The sequence below is a fragment of the Salvelinus fontinalis genome, chromosome 3 (genome assembly GCF_029448725.1).
Source record: "Salvelinus fontinalis isolate EN_2023a chromosome 3, ASM2944872v1, whole genome shotgun sequence".
NCBI classification, from domain to species: Eukaryota; Metazoa; Chordata; class Actinopteri; order Salmoniformes; family Salmonidae; genus Salvelinus; species Salvelinus fontinalis.
This window is the reverse complement of record NC_074667.1, coordinates 28,090,948-28,114,364: the sequence shown is the minus strand read 5'-3', so window position 1 is coordinate 28,114,364 and position 23,417 is coordinate 28,090,948. Positions and strand designations below refer to the sequence as shown.

At 42.1% G+C, this 23,417-nt stretch overlaps 2 protein-coding genes across 4 annotated transcripts in view; both read left to right on the top strand.

Moving 5' to 3' along the window:
• The first annotated feature begins 254 nt into the window (after positions 1 to 254).
• On the top strand, positions 255 to 19,056 carry LOC129842615 (differentially expressed in FDCP 6 homolog). 2 transcript variants are annotated; one of them, XM_055911243.1, is made up of 12 exons: positions 255 to 397; positions 7,736 to 7,876; positions 7,977 to 8,159; positions 8,327 to 8,554; positions 8,692 to 8,838; positions 9,096 to 9,204; positions 9,356 to 9,543; positions 9,754 to 9,861; positions 11,675 to 11,841; positions 17,138 to 17,336; positions 17,970 to 18,056; positions 18,231 to 19,056. In XM_055911243.1, exons 1-12 carry the CDS (start codon positions 302 to 304, stop codon positions 18,417 to 18,419), a joined length of 1,842 nt encoding a protein of 613 aa, XP_055767218.1. In that variant the 5' UTR covers positions 255 to 301; the 3' UTR covers positions 18,420 to 19,056. The 2 variants fall into 2 exon arrangements, with proteins under 2 accessions (XP_055767218.1, XP_055767223.1); XM_055911248.1 differs by having other exon boundaries at positions 17,970 to 18,060.
• Positions 19,057 to 19,842: 786 nt separating this feature from the next.
• LOC129842634 (peroxisome proliferator-activated receptor delta-like) overlaps positions 19,843 to 23,417 on the top strand; it is a 40,314-nt gene continuing 36,739 nt past the window's right edge. The window contains exon 1 of one of the 2 annotated variants that reach the window (XM_055911267.1): positions 19,843 to 20,359. The gene's annotated coding sequence lies outside the window, so the exon portion shown is untranslated. The remainder of the gene's footprint in view (positions 20,360 to 23,417) is intronic. The other variant, XM_055911260.1, reaches the window with a different exon arrangement.

The window sequence follows — 23,417 nt, the reverse complement described above, 5'->3', positions numbered from 1 at the left end:
CTGTGGTATTTTGTCTGATATACACACGGCTGAAATTCTGTTTCAATCAATCAGCATCCAGGGTGTAACATCATACAACCATGAGGCTATCCATGACCAAAATTGGTGGCCCTTAAGGTTTTCCCATTTGCTACAGATAGGTGGTGTCAGTGAGCTTCAGGGCAGCCATTTAGCAAAGAGCAGGATGTGGGGGTTTACTGAGACAAACACAGGTCTGTGTGCCATACACACACACACACAAACACCCACAAACACACACACAGCAATGCAGTAAAATAAGCAGAGCTGAGCAGAGGCAGTAATGGAGTTGCGAGCTGAACTGCTGAAGTCCATCTGGTATGCTTTCACTTCTCTGGACGTGGAGAAGAGCGGGAAGGTGTCCAAGTCCCAGCTAAAGGTGAGAGGTCAGGGGTCAAGTAAGGGGTCAGCATAGGGGTCAAAGAGCAGGGAGGATTGCAAGGATTGGCTTCAGTGTGTCTCTCTGCCTTTCCAATGTGTTGGTTTGTGTGTTATTGACATTTTTACCCTTATAATTGTTTTTGTTTGTTATCTTTTCCTTGTTTGAGGAAAATTATGTTTTTTATATCACTGTTATCAAGACACAAAAAAAAGTTTATTTATTGATCTAGTTAGGTCAACCGAATAAGATGAGACACTATTTTCAAGGTCTAATCTCTTTCCTGTTAGCTAAATGCTTTCTTTCACTTCCCACTGAGAAAAACCTGGTGGAATCAACATTGTTTCCACTTCATTTCAACCAAAACATTAAACGTGATGATGTTGAGTCAACCTTTTTACTTCATTTTGTATTTCTTTCTTTTTTTCTTAAAAAAAAAAATCTAAATCCAATGACATGGTGGAATGTTTGGTTGATTTCACATTGAATTCATGTTAGTTGACAACTCAACCAAATGTAAATCAAAACTAGACGTTGAACTGACACTTGTGCCCCAGTGGGTTGGTGTGTTTGTGCGTGGGTGTGATCTTTCCTGTAGCATGAGCTTCGCAGCACTGATTGATTTCTTACACAATGTTATTGCTTGATCAAACTCCTTGTATTGATGTTTGATCAACTTCTTTTTTTTTTTTTTTTTTTACCTTTGTCCTCCCTCCCCAAATCTAGAATAACATGTGTTTAATATCATAATATCATGTGTTTACATGACTCTAACTGGGCTAATTCCTGGGATTATGTATGGGCCAGACTATCGCTGGAATGGAGAGGCAGTAATCAGTAATCTGCTATGGTGATAGGCCTATCTCTATGTACAGAGGCCTACCCTCTCTGAGCCCCATCATGCATCTGGGTGGCTGGTGGTGTGTTATTGCACTGGTGTTTGGGTGGATTGGTGGCTGCTGAATTGTCGTGTGTTATGGGTCAGTGATGCTGTGTTGTGTTGTGTTGTGTGTGAGATCAGCCATTGTGACATGTTTAATCCCAGTCACACTGAGGAGCTTGGACTCTAAATCCCAGTTGTTGTTATGACGATGTTGTCGAAGAGGCCCTGTGTCTGCCTACTTCCATCTTTCTGCTCTCGAGTCTCTTCCTCTGTCTGTCTGTCTCTCTCTCGCTTATCTTCCTGTGTCTCCCTGTGTCTTTCTGTATCCCCACTGGGCACAGACGTCAATCCAATGTATATTCAACATTGGTTCAACATAATTTAATTCAAATGACATGGACACAATGTTGATTCAACCAGTGTGTGCTCAGTGGGTCTCCTTGTCTCTCCCTGTCTCTCCCCATCTCTCTCTCTTTCTCTTGCTCTCTCTTTCTCCACCACCCCTCTCTCTCATAATCTGTACATACTGTTGATGAGTTGTACTGTACTTGTAGGTCCCCAGTAACGGTCAGATCGCAATTTACTGGGGGGGGGGGATAGTGAATGTTTTCCTTGGTTTAGATTTGCTTTTTTGCAGGTTTTATTATATAATTTCTTCCATCTAGCCACATTTCCTCATCTTCTGGCATGCACTTCCTCTATATCATGGTGTTTTGGTATTTCCCTTACGCTCTACACTTTTCCGTATGCTAACTTATACTATACCACAGGTCAGTATAGTCTACCAGTCTAACGGTCTATCCTGCCCATAATGCACCATTCATAGTGACAATAGTTGTATGTGGATCGTTTGTCCAGATCTGCAATAGGCTAACTAGCAATCATACCACACATAAACACATTCAAATCTGTATACATTTTTTGATATGAATCGACAAGAACAAATTGCATGAAAGAGCAGCGAAGACATGAGACACACAACTCAAAAATCTCCCCTATCGATCTTGTTGATAGATGATGATGATCCTACCTAGACTAGTTTACAACACCACAATGCAATGAATAATTGCATTACTGTTTTCAAGTGAGTACAACATTCCAGCCTGGTTAAGGCTGCAGTGAAAACGTCATTTAAATAACAGCTCAAAAGCCCTGTAATTTGAATGTTTCATTCCATTTGGATCAGTTGTGGGTCTACTCTCAACAGTTTAGAAGGTCTAGAAAGGCCCAGTAGCTGGCCAGTCTGGCTGCATTTCTGATACTGATTGCAGATCATTCTCCCAAGACGTCCTATAATAATGTGGCCACATACTCTCCCGGCAGGCCCAGTTGTTCAGGAAAGCCTCACACAAGCTCTGCCTCTTCTCCAATCTAAACGGCTATTCCTCGCACACCTAGAACATAACGCTTTGATGTAGCATAAATATTTATTGTTTAACTTTTTAAACGATTTGCCTTTTATATGCGGCAAAGTAGTCTACATGTTTGATACAAAGAAAAATCACCACATCATGGGAAAGCAGGCAATTTATACAGGGTGGTGAAAGTGCACATGATGAGGTTGATGCTCCTTTCAATAAATATCAAGGGTCTTATTCTGGTGACATGATGATCAATGCTTGGCTGCCATTTGACAAATAAAAATAAACTGGCACTTTTGTACATAATTATCTCATCATGTAGCAGGCTATACCTGCACTGTATCTGCAAGCTGTTGGCCAGAGCGCACCTGCCAATACAATACCAGAGCGCACCTGCCAATACAATACCAGAGGGCACCTGCCAATACAATACCAGAGGGCACCTGCCAATACAATACCAGAGGGCACCTGCCAATACAATACCAGAGGGCACCTGCCAATACAATACCAGAGCGCACCTGCCAATACAACACCAGAGCGCACCTGCCATTACAATACCAGAGGGCACCTGCCAATACAATACCAGAGCGCACCTGCCAATACAATACCAGAGGGCACCTGCCAATACAATACCAGAGCGCACCTGCCAATACAATACCAGAGCGCACCTGCCAATACAATACCAGAGCACACCTGCCAATACAATACCAGAGCGCACCTGCCATTACAATACCAGAGGGCACCTGCCAATACAATACCAGAGGGCACCTGCCAATACAATACCAGAGCGCACCTGCCAATACAATACCAGAGCGCACCTGCCAATACAATACCAGAGGGCACCTGCCAATACAATACCAGAGGGCACCTGCCAATACAATACCAGAGGGCACCTGCCAATACAATACCAGAGGGCACCTGCCAATACAATACCAGAGCGCACCTGCCAATACAACACCAGAGCGCACCTGCCATTACAATACCAGAGGGCACCTGCCAATACAATACCAGAGCGCACCTGCCAATACAATACCAGAGGGCACCTGCCAATACAATACCAGAGCGCACCTGCCAATACAATACCAGAGCGCACCTGCCAATACAATACCAGAGCACACGTGCCAATACAATACCAGAGCGCACCTGCCATTACAATACCAGAGGGCACCTGCCAATACAATACCAGAGGGCACCTGCCAATACAATACCAGAGGGCACCTGCCAATACAACCCCAGAGCGCACCTGCCAATACAGCCCCAGAGCGCACCTGCCATTACAATACCAGAGCGCACCTGCCAATACAATACCAGAGGGCACCTGCCAATACAATACCAGAGCGCACCTGCCATTACAATACCAGAGGGCACCTGCCAATACAATACCAGAGCGCACCTGCCAATACAATACCAGAGCGCACCTGCCAATACAATACCAGAGGGCACCTGCCAATACAATACCAGAGCGCACCTGCCAATACAATACCAGAGCGCACCTGCCAATACAATACCAGAGCGCACCTGCCAATACAATACCAGAGCGCACCTGCCAATACAATACCAGAGCGGGCACATTCACTATACCTACGCAACAATCTTTATGGCAAAACCATCAGTATGCAATGGACAACACAACTTTGACGGGAAAATGCTCCAGGGTCTCCCTTAGCTGGTAATTGCCGGCATTTGGTGAAAAAAAAAAAATTAAAAGCCAATGAATAAAATTGTAGCGGTCCAAGTTTTCCAGGAGAGGTTGTTTATCATAGCCTACACCCCGAATTTACACTTCAGCGCCATTCTCTCACGCCTTGTGGTACAGTACAGTACATTTTAATTCAGTAGAGTACAGTACAGTACGGTACAGTACAGTACAATGCAGTTTAATTCACTAGAGTACAGTACAGTCGCGTTTAATCAGTAGAGTAGAGTAGAGCAGACTTCTATGTTTGTGTCTAATCAAGGCCGGTCCGGACCGAACCAAATCTGATCCTATTAAAGACGTCTATGTTTAGGCCTAATATAGAGAAGGGTGTAATTGCAGACCGCAATTAGTGGCGTTTTCTGATATTGGCATTTCTTGATTTCAAGTTACACCCATTGATGCTCGCCATTGGTCCATGGCCATTTCTTTCATGTCTGGGACAACAGCTGTTGACAATTGTGTCGTTGTAGCTAAACCTAACCTGACACATTTTCCTAACCTTAACCTCATTCACCTATCCTGCTATGTTAATTATCCTAACCTGCCACATTAGTTATCCTAACCTGCTATGTAAACAAATCATCTGTGTCGAGAAACCATCAGTCTCATAACCCCGGAACTGACCAATGGCAGGTATCATTGGTCTGACCAATGGCAGGCACCAATGGGCGGTTCCTGATATCGGCGAACACCCACATCAAGAAACGCCCCGAATTGCAGTCTACAATTACACCATATTGCTAATATGCCGTGGACGTTGAAATCCAGACCAGTCCAGACCGTAACAAATCTGAACCAAACATAGACATCTATGGTCGCATAACCTATACACTGTGTTGATGAGTTGTGGGTGTTGTCGCATAACCTATACACTGTGTTGATGAGTTGTAGGTGTTGTCGCATAACCTATACACTGTGTTGATGAGTTGTGGGTGTTGTCGCATAACCTATACACACTCTGTGTTGATGAGTTGTAGGTGTTGTCTCATAACCTATACACTGTGTTGATGAGTTGTAGGTGTTGTCTCATAACCTATACACTGTGTTGATGAGTTGTAGTTGTTGTCTCATAACCTATACACTGTGTTGATGAGTTGTAGGTGTTGTCTCATAACCTATACACTGTGTTGATGAGTTGTGGGTGTTGTCGCATAACCTATACACTGTGTTGATGAGTTGTAGGTGTTGTCTCATAACCTATACACTGTGTTGATGAGTTGTAGGTGTTGTCTCATAACCTATACACTGTGTTGATGAGTTGTGGGTGTTGTCTCATAACCTATACACTGTGTTGATGAGTTGTAGGTGTTGTCTCATAACCTATACACTGTGTTGATGAGTTGTGGGTGTTGTCTCATAACCTATACACTGTGTTGATGAGTTGTAGGTGTTGTCTCATAACCTATACACTGTGTTGATGAGTTGTGGGTGTTGTCTCATAACCTATACACTGTGTTGATGAGTTGTAGGTGTTGTCTCATAACCTATACACTGTGTTGATGAGTTGTGGGTGTTGTCGCATAACCTATACACACTCTGTGTTGATGAGTTGTAGGTGTTGTCTCATAACCTATACACTGTGTTGATGAGTTGTGGGTGTTGTCTCATAACCTATACACACTCTGTGTTGATGAGTTGTAGGTGTTGTCTCATAACCTATACACTGTGTTGATGAGTTGTAGGTGTTGTCTCATAACCTATACACTGTGTTGATGAGTTGTGGGTGTTGTCTCATAACCTATACACTGTGTTGATGAGTTGTAGGTGTTGTCTCATAACCTATACACTGTGTTGATGAGTTGTGGGTGTTGTCTCATAACCTATACACACTCTGTGTTGATGAGTTGTAGGTGTTGTCTCATAACCTATACACTGTGTTGATGAGTTGTGGGTGTTGTCGCATAACCTATACACTGTGTTGATGAGTTGTGGGTGTTGTCTCATAACCTATACACTGTGTTGATGAGTTGTAGGTGTTGTCTCATAACCTATACACTGTGTTGATGAGTTGTGGGTGTTGTCTCATAACCTATACACTGTGTTGATGAGTTGTAGGTGTTGTCTCATAACCTATACACTGTGTTGATGAGTTGTAGGTGTTGTCTCATAACCTATACACTGTGTTGATGAGTTGTAGGTGTTGTCTCATAACCTATACACTGTGTTGATGAGTTGTAGGTGTTGTCTCATAACCTATACACTGTGTTGATGAGTTGTAGGTGTTGTCTCATAACCTATACACTGTGTTGATGAGTTGTGGGTGTTGTCTCATAACCTATACACTGTGTTGATGAGTTGTGGGTGTTGTCTCATAACCTATACACTGTGTTGATGAGTTGTAGGTGTTGTCTCATAACCTATACACTGTGTTGATGAGTTGTAGGTGTTGTCTCATAACCTATACAATGTGTTGATGAGTTGTAGGTGTTGTCTCATAACCTATACACTGTGTTGATGAGTTGTGGGTGTTGTCTCATAACCTATACACACTCTGTGTTGATGAGTTGTGGGTGTTGTCGCATAACCTATACACTGTGTTGATGAGTTGTGGGTGTTGTCTCATAACCTATACACACTCTGTGTTGATGAGTTGTAGGTGTTGTCTCATAACCTATACACTGTGTTGATGAGTTGTGGGTGTTGTCGCATAACCTATACACTGTGTTGATGAGTTGTGGGTGTTGTCTCATAACCTATACACTGTGTTGATGAGTTGTAGGTGTTGTCTCATAACCTATACACTGTGTTGATGAGTTGTAGGTGTTGTCTCATAACCTATACACTGTGTTGATGAGTTGTAGGTGTTGTCTCATAACCTATACACTGTGTTGATGAGTTGTGGGTGTTGTCTCATAACCTATACACTGTGTTGATGAGTTGTGGGTGTTGTCTCATAACCTATACACACTCTGTGTTGATGAGTTGTGGGTGTTGTCGCATAACCTATACACACTCTGTGTTGATGAGTTGTAGGTGTTGTCTCATAACCTATACACTGTGTTGATGAGTTGTAGGTGTTGTCTCATAACCTATACACTGTGTTGATGAGTTGTGGGTGTTGTCTCATAACCTATACACACTCTGTGTTGATGAGTTGTGGGTGTTGTCGCATAACCTATACACTGTGTTGATGAGTTGTGGGTGTTGTCGCATAACCTATACACACTCTGTGTTGATGAGTTGTAGGTGTTGTCTCATAACCTATACACTGTGTTGATGAGTTGTGGGTGTTGTCTCATAACCTATACACTGTGTTGATGAGTTGTAGGTGTTGTCTCATAACCTATACCCTGTGTTGATGAGTTGTGGGTGTTGTCGCATAACCTATACACACTCTGTGTTGATGAGTTGTAGGTGTTGTCTCATAACCTATACACTGTGTTGATGAGTTGTAGGTGTTGTCTCATAACCTATACACTGCGCTGAACATCCCACACGACCCTGTGGCTCTAGAGGACCACTTCAGAGACGATGATGATGGGCCGGTGTCCAACCAGGGGTACATGCCCTACCTCAACAAATTCATACTGGACAAGGTACTGTATACACACACACACACACACACACAAACACACACCCACACACAACACACACCCACACACAAACACACTTGGCATCCTCTCTTTCTGACCCCAGGTGGTTGAGGGCACGTTTGTTAAGGAGAATGTAGATGAGTTCTGCTGGACTCTCTGTGCCAAAAAGAATTACCGGCCTAAAAATGGTGTGGACGTTCTGCCTGATAAAGATGCCTTCCATCTTTGGTGCCTCTTCAACTTCCTGTCTGAAGACAATTATCCACTGGTCCTGGTCCCAGAGGAGGTGAGTTCTTAGCCCTGGACAGTAACCAAAATCATTTGCCTCCTTTCTTCCCTCTTTTCATGAAAATGTCTTGCAATAATGTCAATGGGAGATTTGGGTGAAAATTCTGTCTCAAATTAGGATTTGTCCCATGATGTGCTCTATTCATTCCCTATGGTAACTCGCAGGTGGAATATCTCCTGAAGAAGATCTGCATAGCCATGAGTGTGGAGTTGAGCTGTGTGGACATGGAAGACTTCATCTCCCAGGAGGCTGTGCAGCAGAGCGGCATCACAGTGTGGTCCTTCCTGGACTTGGTCAACACCGGGAGGCTGACCAGAGGGATGGAGAAGGACTCTGTTACGATGGCGATAGACGAGGTCTACCAGGAGATAGCTGGCAACATCATAAAACAGGTGCTTTTAAACAGAAAGAGAATTTATAGACCTGTTTGTGTTAGTATGCATGTAATATAAATGTAATCAATGTGTAATATGGTATTTATATAATTAGGCATGTGTAACTTTGTGTGGTCGTATGTATCTTTCCTTAGGGGTATTTGTGGAAGAAGGGCCACTTGCGGAGGAACTGGAATGAGCGCTGGTTCTCTCTCCAGCCCTGCACTCTGCATTACTATGTCAGTGAGGACCGCAAGGAGTGTAAAGGCTGCATCGAGCTGGGCCACAACTGCTGTGTGGAGGTACACAACACTGAGTTAGGGGTTATGTAGAATGGATGAAGGTACTACAGGGGGTAGGCCTACACTAAATCCTCTGGCATAGGGTGCCAATGTGGGCAGAGCTGGGATGAGGGATTTGTTCAGAGAAGACGTCGATAGGGTAACATACTTGAATGAATATGAACCACCCTATTCTTTTTGTCAATACAAAATGTCGTGTGTGGATGATGCTGTTTGTTATGGTGGTTATGTTCTCACCACTGTGGTTACATTGACAGGTGCTGCCAGAGAAGGAGGGGAAGAGGTGTATGTTCTGTGTGAAGACGCTCACTAAGACCTACGAGATGAGCGCCCCCGACACCAAGCAGAGACAGGAGTGGACCACAGGTCAGAGATCATACAGTACAGTACACACTGGGCTTTTAAAGCCTGGAGAAAATAGCCATTTCCCACCCTGATGAAGGCAAAAGCCACAATGCGTCATCTGGCTTGGTTTATGATGATGCTTCAGGCTACTTACTGTATGTTGTCACTGCAGCGATCCAGACAGCCATCCGTCTGTGTGTGGAGGGGAAGAAGTCCCTGCATAAGGACCTGAAGCTGCGACGCAGGGAGCAAAGGGAGGAGAGGGAGAGGAGACGCACCGCCAAGGAGGAGGAGCTCCAAAGTCTGCGCCTCCTCCAGTGGGAGAGGGAGAGCAAGTTGGCTGAGCTGGAGCTACTACAGGTGTGTGTGGCTGAGAGAGAAAGACAGACAGACAGACAGACAGACAGACAGACAGACAGACAGACAGACAGACAGACAGACAGACAGAAAGACAGACAGAGAGAGAGAGAGAGAGAGAGAGAGATGACTACAACGAAAACTGAACTTTGAATAGCAATGTGATAATAGCCTCACAATCACTGTTGTTATATTTGTATAATCTGTGTGCAGGATGCGCAAAAGCAGGCTCAGACAGCTCTGCTGCAGGAGGAGCAGAAGAGGAGACAACATGTGGAGCTGCAGAGAACCCTGCAGGAGCAGCTACAGCAGGCTGAGGAGGTGAGAGGGATAGAGAGGAAGAGTTTAGAGGGGAGTTGAGGAGGAGGTGAGCTGATCAGGGTAAGGAAAGAAGGTGGATGTAAGAGGAAGGAGAATTCGAATATTTACTAGGATCCCCGTTAGATGATGCTATAATGTCAGCTAATCTTCCTGGGGTCCAACACAGAAAAACAATTCCACGGTAACAGAGTGATGCTGAGACTCAGATTTTTCCCTTTAAAATGTATGCCAAACAAAAAACAATGATTGCTAAGTTAAGCAAGCCATAAAAAGCTATGCACAGGACTATATTTATTTACATTTACATTTAAGTCATTTAGCAGACGCTCTTATCCAGAGCGACTTACATTTAACCTTTTTTTTTTTTTTTTTTTAACTAGGCAAGTCAGTTAAGAACAAACTCTTATTTTCAATGAAGGCCTAGGAACAGTGGGTTAACTGCCTTGTTCAGGGGCAGAACGACAGATTTGTACCTTGTCAGCTCAGGGATTTGAACTTGCAACCTTTCGGTTACTAGCCCAACGCTCTAACCACTAGGCTACCCTACCCTGCCGCCCCGCACATTTATCAATGTCCACAGAAAATGTAAAAAAAAAAAATAAACATTCTTCACCGAACTTAGTTATTTTATTGTTTTCTTGAAGGTGGATTTAGTTTTTACCTGAGAAATGGACTTGATTTGGTAAAGAATTCCATTTATTGATGGCTCCATCTAGTATTATTGTAGATTTGAGGATATTTATCCCTGGTCTGGGGGTTATCAGTTGTCCTGAACTAGCCTGTCTGGTTTGGTGGTTATGTTTGTTCCTAGTATACACTAATTGGTCAGAAAAAAATGTTGGTTTGTTTGAAAATATCACGTTCCTAAAGAAAATCAAAAGACTGGATAATAATTTGTGTTCAACGGGAAGCCATGAGAGATGATGGCGCAATCGGTTGACATTCATACGGGTAGGTCGATGAAGAGCTAATCTTGCATCCTTTTTTTGAGCGAGTTGGAGCTTTTTAAGATATTTTTTGCTGCAGATGACAATATGACTGGACAGTACTCTAGGTCTGACAGAACCTCAAAACATTTACTGTTATAGCAATGCCTTTACCCATTTTAATTGCAATCTGTCTTTATGTTCAGACCACGACAGAACTGCGTCCAATGTGACACTTTGTTACTTGTTCCCATCCATTGACAAGCTTAATTGAGGGTCACCAGCAAGCATATATCTTATAACAAATACAATAAATGCTGTTTTAGAAATATTCAACACCAGTTTGTGAATGTTAACCCCCTAAGACACCGTTCATGGTTCTTTGCTCAATACATCTGTTAGTTCATTATATGCTGATGCAGTGCTATACATTGTAGAGTCAACAGCATGCATAACCACTCTTGCTTTATTCATTACTGATGGTAAATCATTAGTCAAGATAGAGTAGAGTAGTGGGCCTAGGCAACTGCCTTGAGGAACACCACAGTGTAAATCTTTACAGTCCAAAAAGCTACCATTAAAGAAAACTTTTTGCCTTCCCCTGGAAAGGTAGCTTTCCATCCAGGATAAAGCGTCAGAAATAAAACCATAACATAACTTTACCTAGCAACATTTTATGATCAATTACATCAAAAGCAGCACTAAAGTCTAACAGCACTGCACCCACTAGAGGAGAGGAGGCGGTGAGAAGGATAGCAAGAAGGAACTCAAGGAAGGTTGAGGAGGAGGAAGGTATGAGGGGTGAGACAATGAGTAGAAGGACTCAACTCTATAGATCTTTCCGGGTCTAATTGTGGCTTTGTCCTGGTGTGTTTATTGTGGGCCAGGCGCGGGCCAGCATTCAGGCAGAAATGGCCCTCAAGGAGGTAGAGACAGAGCGTCAGAGAAGGAGGATAAGGGAGCTGGAGGTGATGCAGCTCCGCCTGGAGGAGGCCCTGCATCAGGAGATGAGAGCTAGACAAGACGAGGAGATCTACTTCCTCGCACAGGCCAGGTAACACACACACACACATACAGATATATATTGCACACACACACACACACACACACACACACACACACACACACCCACACACACACACACACACACACACACACACACACACACACACACACACACACACACACACACACACACACACACACACACACACATGGACACACACACACACACACACACACGTGGACACACACACACACACGTGGACACACACACACACACACACATGTATATACAGTGCCTTCAGAAAGTATTCACACCCATTTACTTTTTCTATATTTTGTTGCGCTACAGTCTGAATTTAAAATGGATTCAATTTAGATTTTGTGTCACTGGCTTACACAAAATACCCTATAATGTCAAAGTGGAATTATGTTTTTATAAACTTTTACAAATTAATTAAAAATGAAAAGCTGAAATGCCTTGAGTTAAAAAGTAGTCAACCCCTTTGTTATTGTAAGCCTTAATAAGTTCCGGAGTAAGAAGTCACATAACAAGATGCAAGGGACAGACTGAGAGAATCCCAATACTGATTAAAGAAATTACTGAAGTTGATATGCAGCCATCGTCAATGGTAGAGGATATCGACTTCAATGGGCCCCTAAACGTAAGGCACGTCTAGAAACAAGATGCCATGTCGAAAAACCTTGGAGAAATTGTACACTGATTTCTCTGCAAGCACAAAGCTCGAGCTCTCAAACAACAGTATGTGTGTAAGAACATATTATTGGACGTCTATGAACACGCTGTCATACATCACTGCAATGAGCCATCACATTGATGAGAGGTGAGAACATGGAGGAGAGGCACACAGCAGATTATCGTTGCTGAGTGGGTGGGGGCGATAGCTGTAAAGTGAGCGCCGTCTGGTGGGGTTTTGACTAGATAGCACAGCTACAAAGTCAATATTGGCCTTATCGTAAAAATTCAATCATATTTTTCTTTCTTTTTGGTCTTAATTTAAGATTAAGGTTAGGCATAAGTTTATCAGTGTGGTTAAGGTTAGGTTTAACATTCAGTTTTAAGAAAATAAATCCGAGTAATAGGAGTATTTTATAACTTTGTGGCTTTGGTAACTAGTAAGACCGTCTCGGTAGGTAGTCAGGACTGCGGTAGAATGGACTGCATTGCCCCTTAGCGGTCATATCTGAATTGTGAATTCACGTAATTGTATGATTTTTTTGTTATCATTTCAATGCTAAATGTCAGTTTTAAACGTAAATACTTTTCTTTCATTTGTCACATCCCTGCAATGATCCAAATCTCATTGATTCGTTCATCATATCAAACGAATCATACCGAATCATTCAAACTAAAACGTACAAACTAGATACTGTGCCTTCAAAGTTTTCACACCCCTTGACTTTATCCACGTTTTATTGTTTTACAGCCTGAATTTAAAAAGGAATAAACTGAACTTTTTGTCACTGGCCGACACACAATAGCACATAATGTCTGGAATTATATATTTCGAAATTTGGGGAAATTAATCAAACTATTTCACCATGCCTTGCAATAAGGACTAAAGAAAAACTGCAAAAAAATTATGTCTTGAATACAAAATGTGAACACTCATCCCTGTGCAGACTCTGTCACAAGGAAACAATCAATAGAGTATATTTTCTGGTACTGTCCATCAGTGGCTTGCTTTTGGAGTCAGGTCTAGGAATGGTTGTCATGTCATAAATTCAGGGTTCAGCTGGACCTGCAAATTGTATTATTAGGAGATCTGAAAAACCATGAACAGTCAATGGGAAATATCATTATACTTTTGGGTAAAGTATTTATTTTTAGGGCAATATCGGTAGAAATGTTTCAAATAGGGAGGTTCAAGAACCTCAAGACATCAAATTAAAATGGAGGGATGTATTGCAAAAGGAAATAGCAAAAAGGCCTTATACTGGGAAATATGGGTTAATCTGTGGACATCGGAGGGTTGGAGTTAAAATCAGAATTAATGGTGGATTGGCCGCTTTGGATGAAAATCCAGCTCTTGCAGAGAGGAAATTAGGAATATACTGTATTTGTATTTATTAGCGCTCCCCATTAGCTGCTGCCAAGGTAGCAGCTACTATTCCTGGGGTCCAAACACATGAATGCACTTACATTACATATCAAACACAAGATAAAACAGAACATCATATACCATTATTACACTACATACAGTGCCTTCGGAAAGTATTCAGACCCCTTGACATTTTCCACATTTTGTTACATTATAGCCTTATTCTAGAATTGTTTTTTTTTAATCCTCAGCAATCTACACAATATACACCATAATGACAAAGAGAACTGTTTTTTCGAAATTTTAGCAAATGTAAAAAAACAAAAACAGAAATACCTTATTTACATAAGTATTCAGACCCTTTCCTATGAGACTCGAAATTGAGCTCAGGTGCATCCTGTTTCTATTGATCACCCTTGAGATGTTTCTACAACTTGATTGGAGTCCACCTGTGGTAACTTCAATTGATTGGACATGATTTGGAAAGGCACACACCCGTCTATATAAGGTCCCACAGTTGATAGTGCATGTCAGAGCAAAAACCCTAAGATTTAAGGAATTGTCCGTAGAGTTCTGAGACAGGATTGTGTCGAGGCACAGATCCTGGGAAGGCATCCAAAAACATTATGCAGCATTGAAGGTCCCCAAGAACATAGTGGCCTCCATCATTCTTAAATTGAATACATTTTGAAGTACCAAGACTCTTCCTAGAGCTACCCGCCAGGCCAAACTGAGCAATCAGGGGAGAAGGGCCTTGGTCAGGGAGGTGACCAAGATCCTGATGGTCGCTCTAACAGAGTTCCTCTGTGGAGATAGGAGTAACTTCGAGAAGGACAGCCATCTCTGTAGCGCTCCACCAATCAGCCTTTATGGTAGATTGGCCAGACGGAAGCCACTCCTCAGTTAAAGGTACATGGCAGCCGCTTGGAGTTTGCCAAATGGCACCTTAAGACTCTCAGACCATGAGAAACAAGATTCTCTGGTCTGATGAAACCAAGATTGAACTCATTGGCCTGAATGCCAAGCGTCACGTCTGGAGGAAACCTGGCACCATCCCTACGATGAAGTATGGTGGTGGCAGCATCATGCTGAAAGGATGTTTTTCAGTGGCAGGGACTGGGAGACTAGTCAGGATTGAGGGAAAGATGAACGGAACAAAGTACAGAGAGATCCTTGATAAAATATTTACCTTTTTACAAAACCTGTTTTTGCTTTGTCATTATGGCGTATTGTGTGTAGATTTATGGGGGGGGGGGAAACAATTTATTCAACTTTAGAATAAGACTGTAAGGTAACAAAATGTGGAAAGAGTCAAGTGGTCTGAATGCTTTCCGAAGGCAGTGTATCTACAATACAAAATGTATAACACCATCGTACAACAATATGACAATGTACTTGTGTGTAGAGTGCTTATTCTAGCGCTTGTGAGCGTATGCGTGTATCTCTTCACAGTCCCCGTTGTTCCATAAGGTGTATTTTTACCAGTTAAAAAAAATCTGATTCTACTGCTTGCATCAATTACCTGATGTGGAATAGAGTTCCATATAGTCATGGTTCTATATAGTACTGTGCGCCTCCCATAGTCTGTTCTTCACTTGGAGATTGTGAAGAGACCTCTGGTGACATGTCTTGTGGGGTATGCATGGGTGTCCGAGCTGTGTGCTAGTAGTTTAAACAAACAGTTGGGTACATTTTTTACAAAAACAAGTTGTGATTAAATCAATCTCTCTTCCACTTTGAGCCATGAGAGATTGACATACATACCATTCATACATACCATTCACCATTGATAGCTCCTCCCTGTACTTTTAAGGGTCAGCCATGCTGCCCTGTTCTGAGCCTTTTGTAATTTTCCTAAGTCCCTCTTTGCGGCACCTGACCATACTACTGAACAGTAGTCCAGGTGTGATAAAACTAGGGCCTGTAGAACCTGCCTTTATTATGGAGCGACTTCTCCCCATCTTAACTACTGTTGTATCAATATGTTTTGACCATGACAACTTGCTCAATTTCCACATGATTCATTGCAAGATTTAGTTGAGGTTTAGGGTTTAGTGAATGATTTGTCCCAAATACAATGATTTTAGTTTTTTTTATATTTAGGACTAACTTATTCCTTGCCACCCATTCTGAAACTAACTGTGCTCTTTGTTAAGCGTTGCAGTCATTTCAGTCTCTGTAATAGCTGACCTGTAAAGTGTTGAATCATCCGCAAACATAGACACACTGGCATATCATTAGTAAAGATTGAAAAAATAAGTGCTTAAACAGCTGCCCTGGGGAATACCAATATAAATAAGGGGGAGTAGAAATTATGCAAACAATTAATTTTATAGAACCCAAAACCTATCTGTAATATTAAAGCTTATCCTGTCACGTCCTGACCATAGAGAGTCCATATTTTCTATGGTAGAGTAGGTCAGGGCGTGACTGGGGGGTTAGTCTAGTTTATTATTTCTATGTGGGGTTCTAGGTTTGTTTTTCTATGTTGGTGATTGTGTATGATTCCCAATTAGAGGCAGCTGGTAATCATTGTCTCTAATTGGGTGTCATATTTAAGTAGCATTTTTTTCCACCTGTGTTTATGGGATATTATTTTGAGTTAGTGCACGTATCATCTCTGTAGTCACGGTTCGTTGTTAGTTTATTGTTTATTTGTTTTTGTCTTTGCTAAGTTTCACTTTATTCATTCAATTATGTGGAACTCAACATCCGCTGCGCCTTGGTCTGATATTTATTCCAGCGAACGTGACATATCCCTATCTGCAATATTAAAGCTTATATTAACCGGAAGGGATTTGGCTGTACTTCATTTTAGCTCAAATGCATGGCACCCTCAGTCAAGCGAGTACACACACACACACACACACACACACAGAACGTTTTTTGTTAGTAGACATGTTTACTCTCAGAGAGACGCCAGCGATTTCCTGTCATCTCTGTGCGGTACTTGTGGTTTGTCTACTTACTCAGGAACTGAACATCTTAGGGCGTAATGTCTTTTCATGTTTACTTTTTCCATAACCCTGTTCTCTGATTGGTCCTTCTACTATGACATTGTCATAACTGTGCTCTTTGATTTGTCCCTTCATTATGACATTGTCACAACTGTCACAAAAAGAAGCTTTAGAATACACAATAAGTTTGGGCATTCCTATTCTGCAACTGTAACATTATTGGCTTAGGTCCAGCCCATTATTTTTAGAGCTCTAACAAGAGTCAGTGTGCTATTGTGACTTAGAACCCTGCATGGTGGTGGCTCTCCTTCTCTCTCTTCATCCCAAGGCTGCTGGTAGAGGAGGAGGAGAAGATGAAGGCCCTGCTGGCCCTCCAGGAGGAACAGGAGCAGTACATCCTGAAGACCCAGAGAGAGAAGCAGGAGCTCAGGCAAGAGATGGTAACCAAGTCCCAGGCTTTGGAGGAGGCCCAACACCAGCTGGAGAAAGTTCGGACCAGCCGGCACAGAATGGACCAGGACATTGCAGTGAGTGCAACAAAATCAGTATCAAACCCAGATCTTCTGCTAAATGTATAGTATATCAGGGAACCACTGCCCAGACAACTACAGCTACTCGACAGCTACTCATCAAGCAATCATAGACCGCTTAACCACCTCTGCTGCACACACATATCTATGTGAACGGGCATGCATGTGAACGTGCATATGTGTTGGTGTTGAATGTACTGAAACAAGCCACAGGACGGAAAGACAAGGTTCAGGGTCTTAGAGGTCAGTGTAGATAGTTATGCTGTACTTTCCCCCACTCAGGTCCCATGATGTCTATTTAGTAATTGCTCTATGTGTGTCAGTGTGGACCCTGTGTTTTATATCATGCTCCTTTTTATCTGAGAGTAATAAACATCTCAAAAGGAAGCACAGTGGCCTCTGGATCCGGTATAAACTACAGAAATGTATTATCTAACTGCCCTCTCTCATTCTCTTCTACTTCATTCCCTCTTGCTTTCTCTTCTCCTTCACTCCCTCTCGCATTCTCTTCTCCTTCACTCCCTCTCACATTCTCTTCTCCTTCACTCCCTCTTTCTCTTCTCCTTCACTCCCTTTCTCATTCTCTTCCCCTCCATTTCTCACCCCGTCCCTCTTCATGGTCTCCCTCAGGCTGCTCAAAGGAAGCTGCGACATGCCAGCACCAGCGTCAAACACTGGAACATCCAGGTGAACAGACTGACACATCCTAATGGACCGGTAGGTGAGATTAGTGGTGAGGGAAGTGTTCTAGTGCGTAAAGCTACGTTTGAACAGGTGCCTGTGTCAACCTCCTTGTCCTTGTCCTCCCTGCATTTTGTTTCTCTTTCTTTCTCTTTCTCTACTCTCTTGCTCTCTCAAATTCTTTCCTCCACCTCCCTCTCTCTCTCCCAGAGAGAAGACCCTCTCTTGGAAGCTCAGGGGTCCCAGTTGTGTCTGTGCCCTCCCTACGAAACCCGGGCCTACGCCTGTACCATCAGAGGAACGAAAGAGAGAAGGAGAAGTGAGGAGAGAGTGAACATCAGTGGAAGAGAGGAGATGCGTCTGTCTCAAGCCTCCAATGAGGACATGGACTGTGCCTGAGGCCTAAGATCCCCAAGCTAAGAATGTTAATGTAGATACATACCACTGGGGTTGTACTAGGGAGGCAGGTAGCCTAGCAGTTAAAAGCGTTGGGCCAGAAACCGAAAGGTCACTGGTACAAATCCCCAGACTGACTCGGTGAGAAATCTGTTGATGTGCCCTTGAGTAAGACACTCTGCATAAGAGTGTCAGCTATATGATTAAAATCAAAATGTACAATCAGATCATTTGATATCACTTTCTGTTTACTTGAAGGATGTGTTTTTTTGCGTGAAGGATATCTTTATGTTCTGTGAGTGTTTTCAATTTTCTTTTCTCTCTTTCCCTGACCTTAGTGAATTATTATGATGGTAGGAATATTAGCAAAACAATGCTAATAATGTTTCGTGCCTTCATGGGAGGAAGTTTTCAAATTTAAACCATCAATATGTTTATTCTGTTTTAATTGTAATTATAAACAAAAACTCTGTAACTGGCCAAAACATAGCAGTTGTCAATCAATTGATAAGTTTTATGTTTATAATTAAACAAACTGAGTCTAAATAAATCCACAGGACAACTTGGATGATGACGCTATTTTATTTCTTCTCCTGAACTGGCAGAAGAGTTTGAAATGGAAATAAACGCTTTATGATTGGTGGCGACTTCCTTCGACTTCTCTTGAAGCAGTCTGCTTTTATACACATCCTACACCAAACTATGCTGCTGACATGTAAAACTCTGCAAGATATGTCCTCAACCTCTGCAGAAAACCTGGTTAAGATAGACACCTAGTAGCAACATGGTTGACAATACTGGCAATAAAGACAAACGGAAAGGTGGTGAACGGAATACCACTATAATAGAATCGAGTAGCATACTTGAATATCTCATACATACATAGCATACATACATACAGACAGACAAACAGCCATCACATCAGATAACAAATATCAGGTGATGAATAAATAAATCATCAATCCAATTAAATCATGATGATTCTTATCAAGGATGTGGAATAGGGAGAGAAGAACACCCTGTGGGTTGCTGACTGTCATAGAAACGTAGATCTCCAACATTTGATTTGGGTGAATTTAAGCCTTTCTACGTTTTTTTCCTCTCCAGACAGTTAATTAAGACTGAATTTCAATATATGGATGTGCTAACTTAAAGCACTGTGCACATTCATTCCTAAAGTCCAAGTAAATGTTTTGTACGCTAGACGTGAACTTTGCTCGTGCTGTTATTTGCTTTTTTATTTTGAAAAGCAAAGGACCCTAAAATCAATACAGCGAAAGCACTGACACGGCGAAAGCACTGACACACATGCGTTGGTGACACACTACGCTACGTGGTACGTGCTCATCGGATGGTGTGATGTCAAACCATGACAGATGTATGACAGAGGGTTGTCGCTAGTTACCACAAGCACAAAGTCAACATTGACTATTATCGTTGAACATCATGAAAACAAAAATGTGCTTTTTGGTCTTAATTTAAGGTTAGGTTTATCCATCTGGTTAGCAGTGTGGTTAAGGTTAGGTTTAAAATCAGATTTTAAGAAGAGAAATTGTAGAAATAGGCGGGGTTTAGCAATAATTATGACCTTGTGGCTGTGGTAACTAGTGACGACCGTATGAGTTTGACAGATCGTGGAACGGAGCTGACTGAGAAACTTTGGGAATAACAAGCCTTTCTCCATTCGACCAACATACACGAGTAACCTTCAGGATATGCAACTAATGAACAAAAAGGCGACAAAGCTAGTAACATTTTAATTTGACAAAGTCCCATCTCGAGTTTGTCAAGTAGAATAAACAATGTTCCCGTGTTTTCGACGTTAATGAACGTGGAATAGAGCAGGCAAGGAACACCTCATCAGGCGAAAGTCGGACTGTCCAGGATCCAACTAGCTCAGCTACCTAGCTACTGCTTGGATCAGTTGTTTGCATGCAACAAAGGTAAAATGATATAAACTTGACTTTAACCAACGTTAGCATATCGGAAAGTTTACCAGCTGAGCCTCAAGCATAGCTAGTTACTGTAGCTAGCCAGCTAATGTTAGCATTAGCTCGTTAGCTAGCTATCCCAAATCAGAGCCCATTCAAGCAGACATAGGAATTGGTTTGGCTAGCCAATTTAGATAGCTAGCTTTCTCCAACGAACTCACAATACATATTTGTTTGCTAGCTAGCTAATTGACTTTAGAGTTAGATAGACAAACAGGTTGGCTAGCTTGCTAATGTCTCGCATGGGACAAATAATTTGTTTTTGTGTTATGGATAGATTAAGTATCACGTGAGGGATTAGAACCAGATAACAAGCTATTTTAGCTAGCCAGTTAGCTAACTGCTAGCTATCAAACTCCAATCCGTTTAGTTTGCTGACAAACTACATTGGGTCACCCACTTGAATAACTATTTCAACACTCACAAAGTAGTCTAACGTTAACTATGTGAGGCTAGCACAGCACCAGGCGATAACATGGCTAGTTTTGGATTGTACAAGATGACTAACGTTACCTACCAAGATACTAAGAATGCTAGCCAGCTCCACCACACTAGTCTAGTTTTCATACGGTACGTGCTATCTGGTACCGTTGGGACGTCCATACCCAGTGGTGGAAAAAGTACCCAATTGTCATTCTTGAGTAAAAGTATAGATGGCTTAATAGAAAATGACTCAAGTGAAAGTCACCCAGTAAATGCTACTTGAGTAAAAGTTGAAAAGTGTTTGGTTTTCAATATAACGTTACTTTTGATACTAAAGTAAGTGTAATCAATCGCTAAAATGTACATAAGTATCAAAAGGAAAAGTATAAATAATTTCAGATTCCTCATATTAAGCAAACCAAACGGCACAATTTCCTTTCATTTTTTTAAATGAATGTCCAGGGGCACACTCCAACATTTAGACATAATTTACAAAGGAAGCATGTGTGTTTAATGAACCTGCTAGATCAGAGGCAGTAGGGATGACCAGGGATGTTCTGTTGATAAGTGTGTGAATTGGACCATTTTCCTGTCAAAATGTAACGAGTACTTTTGGGTGTCAGGCAAAATGTATGGAGTAAAAAGTACAATATTTTCTTTAGGACTGTAGTAAATTTAAAAGTAGTCAAAAATATAAATAGTAAAGTTCAGATACTACTTAAATAGTACTTTAAAGTATTTTTACTCAAGTACTTTACACCACTGTCCATACCACCGTAGGAACGTCCAAAGGATTCTTGATAGCAGTGACCGTTTTCAGACTGTAACTAACTGAAGTTCCCATTTCATCGCAATGTCATTGCTTTGGTGACAGAATATTTATGACCTGAGGAAGAGATGATATAACTAGATACGATAACCTCAAGTGTAAACAGTAGAAAGCAATTTTTATGGCCGTGTTATTACACCATCTGCTTCCCTTTTTCAATAATCATGATTCTTGATTATTGTAATGAAATGTGCTAAAGTTATTGTTAAATATGACAAGGTGTAGCTAGCTATATGTACTGTATATGCTATAGTTATGCAAAAACAGATGTAGACCACAATATTTATTTTTATTTTTATTTCTCCCTAGAATCTTATCTAATTTCACAATTTATCAGCGCTAACTGTTTGTTCAGTGTCTTATCTTATTCAGTTGGAATAGAGATTCCACCAGTGAGTGAGTGAGTCAGTCAGTCAGTCCTTCATTCAGTCTGCAGGCTGCCTAGGGTGAAACAGTCCAACTAAAGGTTGAACTTTAAGTGAACCCTTGTCGTTTTAGCTGTTGATGAGGTTTTGAGTTGGTCTAGTTGTGGTTTGTTCGTCTATCGAGTAGTGTTAGTTGAAACGGCTGCATAACGGCTGTGGTAATGTTTGTTTCTTCTAAACTCTTGTTCCACAAGCAGATACCAGAGAAGCAGCCCACACTGGGCTGAAACGAGCAGACATGATGCTGTTATGTTCTCATCAGCTATCTAGTGTGTGTGTGTGTGTGTCATATTTTACTCCCCTTTTTGAGACCTCACTTTTTCTCATACACTCCCTCAGTCTTTCTTTCGTTGCTATTTCAACTCCCACAAACTCTCCAACTCTTTTTCATGAAATCTCTGTTTCTCTTTCTCGGTCTTCCTCTCCCCCGTTTGCTCTCTTTTACCCCTGCTCCCCCTTTGGTTTTGTTATGGCAGGGGGTAACACTATCTGTCTGGTGGAGAATTGAGTTTCCTTCTTCCTTGTACTCCGTGCCCTCACGCTTGCGCTGTCTCCCTCTCAGCTCTCCGGGGGGTGTGCTGTTACTTACACACATCTGGCTGCGGGGGTCTTTTTAGACTAGCTGGGAGGCAGGCCTAGATTTTGCCACTCAACACATTAACGGTTGCAAAGGCCACAATGCATGGTGCTGTGTTATAATTAAGCAATAAGGCACGAGGGGGTGTGGTATATGGCCAACATACCACGGCTAAGGGCTGTTCTTACGCACGACGCACTGCAGAGTGCCTGGACACAGCATTTTTACTGCTCTAATTACGTTGGCAACCATCAACTCATGCGCCAATACAACAGGTGTAGACCTTACAGTGAAATGCTTACTTACAACCCATTAACCAACAACGCTTTAAGAAGTTTTAAGAAAAAAAGTGTTCAGTAATTTTTTTAAACAGAAGCAGAAAAATAACAATAGCGAGGCTATATACAGGGGTTATCGGTACAGAGTCAATGTGCCGGGACACCGGTTAGTCGAGGTAATATGTACATGTAGGTAGAGGTAAAGTGACTATGCATGGATAATAAACTGAGAGTAAAAGTGGGGTCTGGGAAGCCCTTTGATTAGCTGTTCAGGACTCTTATGACTTGGGGGTAGAAGCTGTTAAGATGCCTTTTGGACCTAGACTTAGTGCTCCGGTGCCGCTTGCCGTGCGGTAGCAGAGAGAACAGTCCATGACTAGGTAGCTGGAGTCTTTGACAATTTGTAGGGCCTTCCTCTGACACCACCTGGTATAGAGGTCCTGGATGGCAGGAAGCTTGGCCCTAGTGATGTACTGGG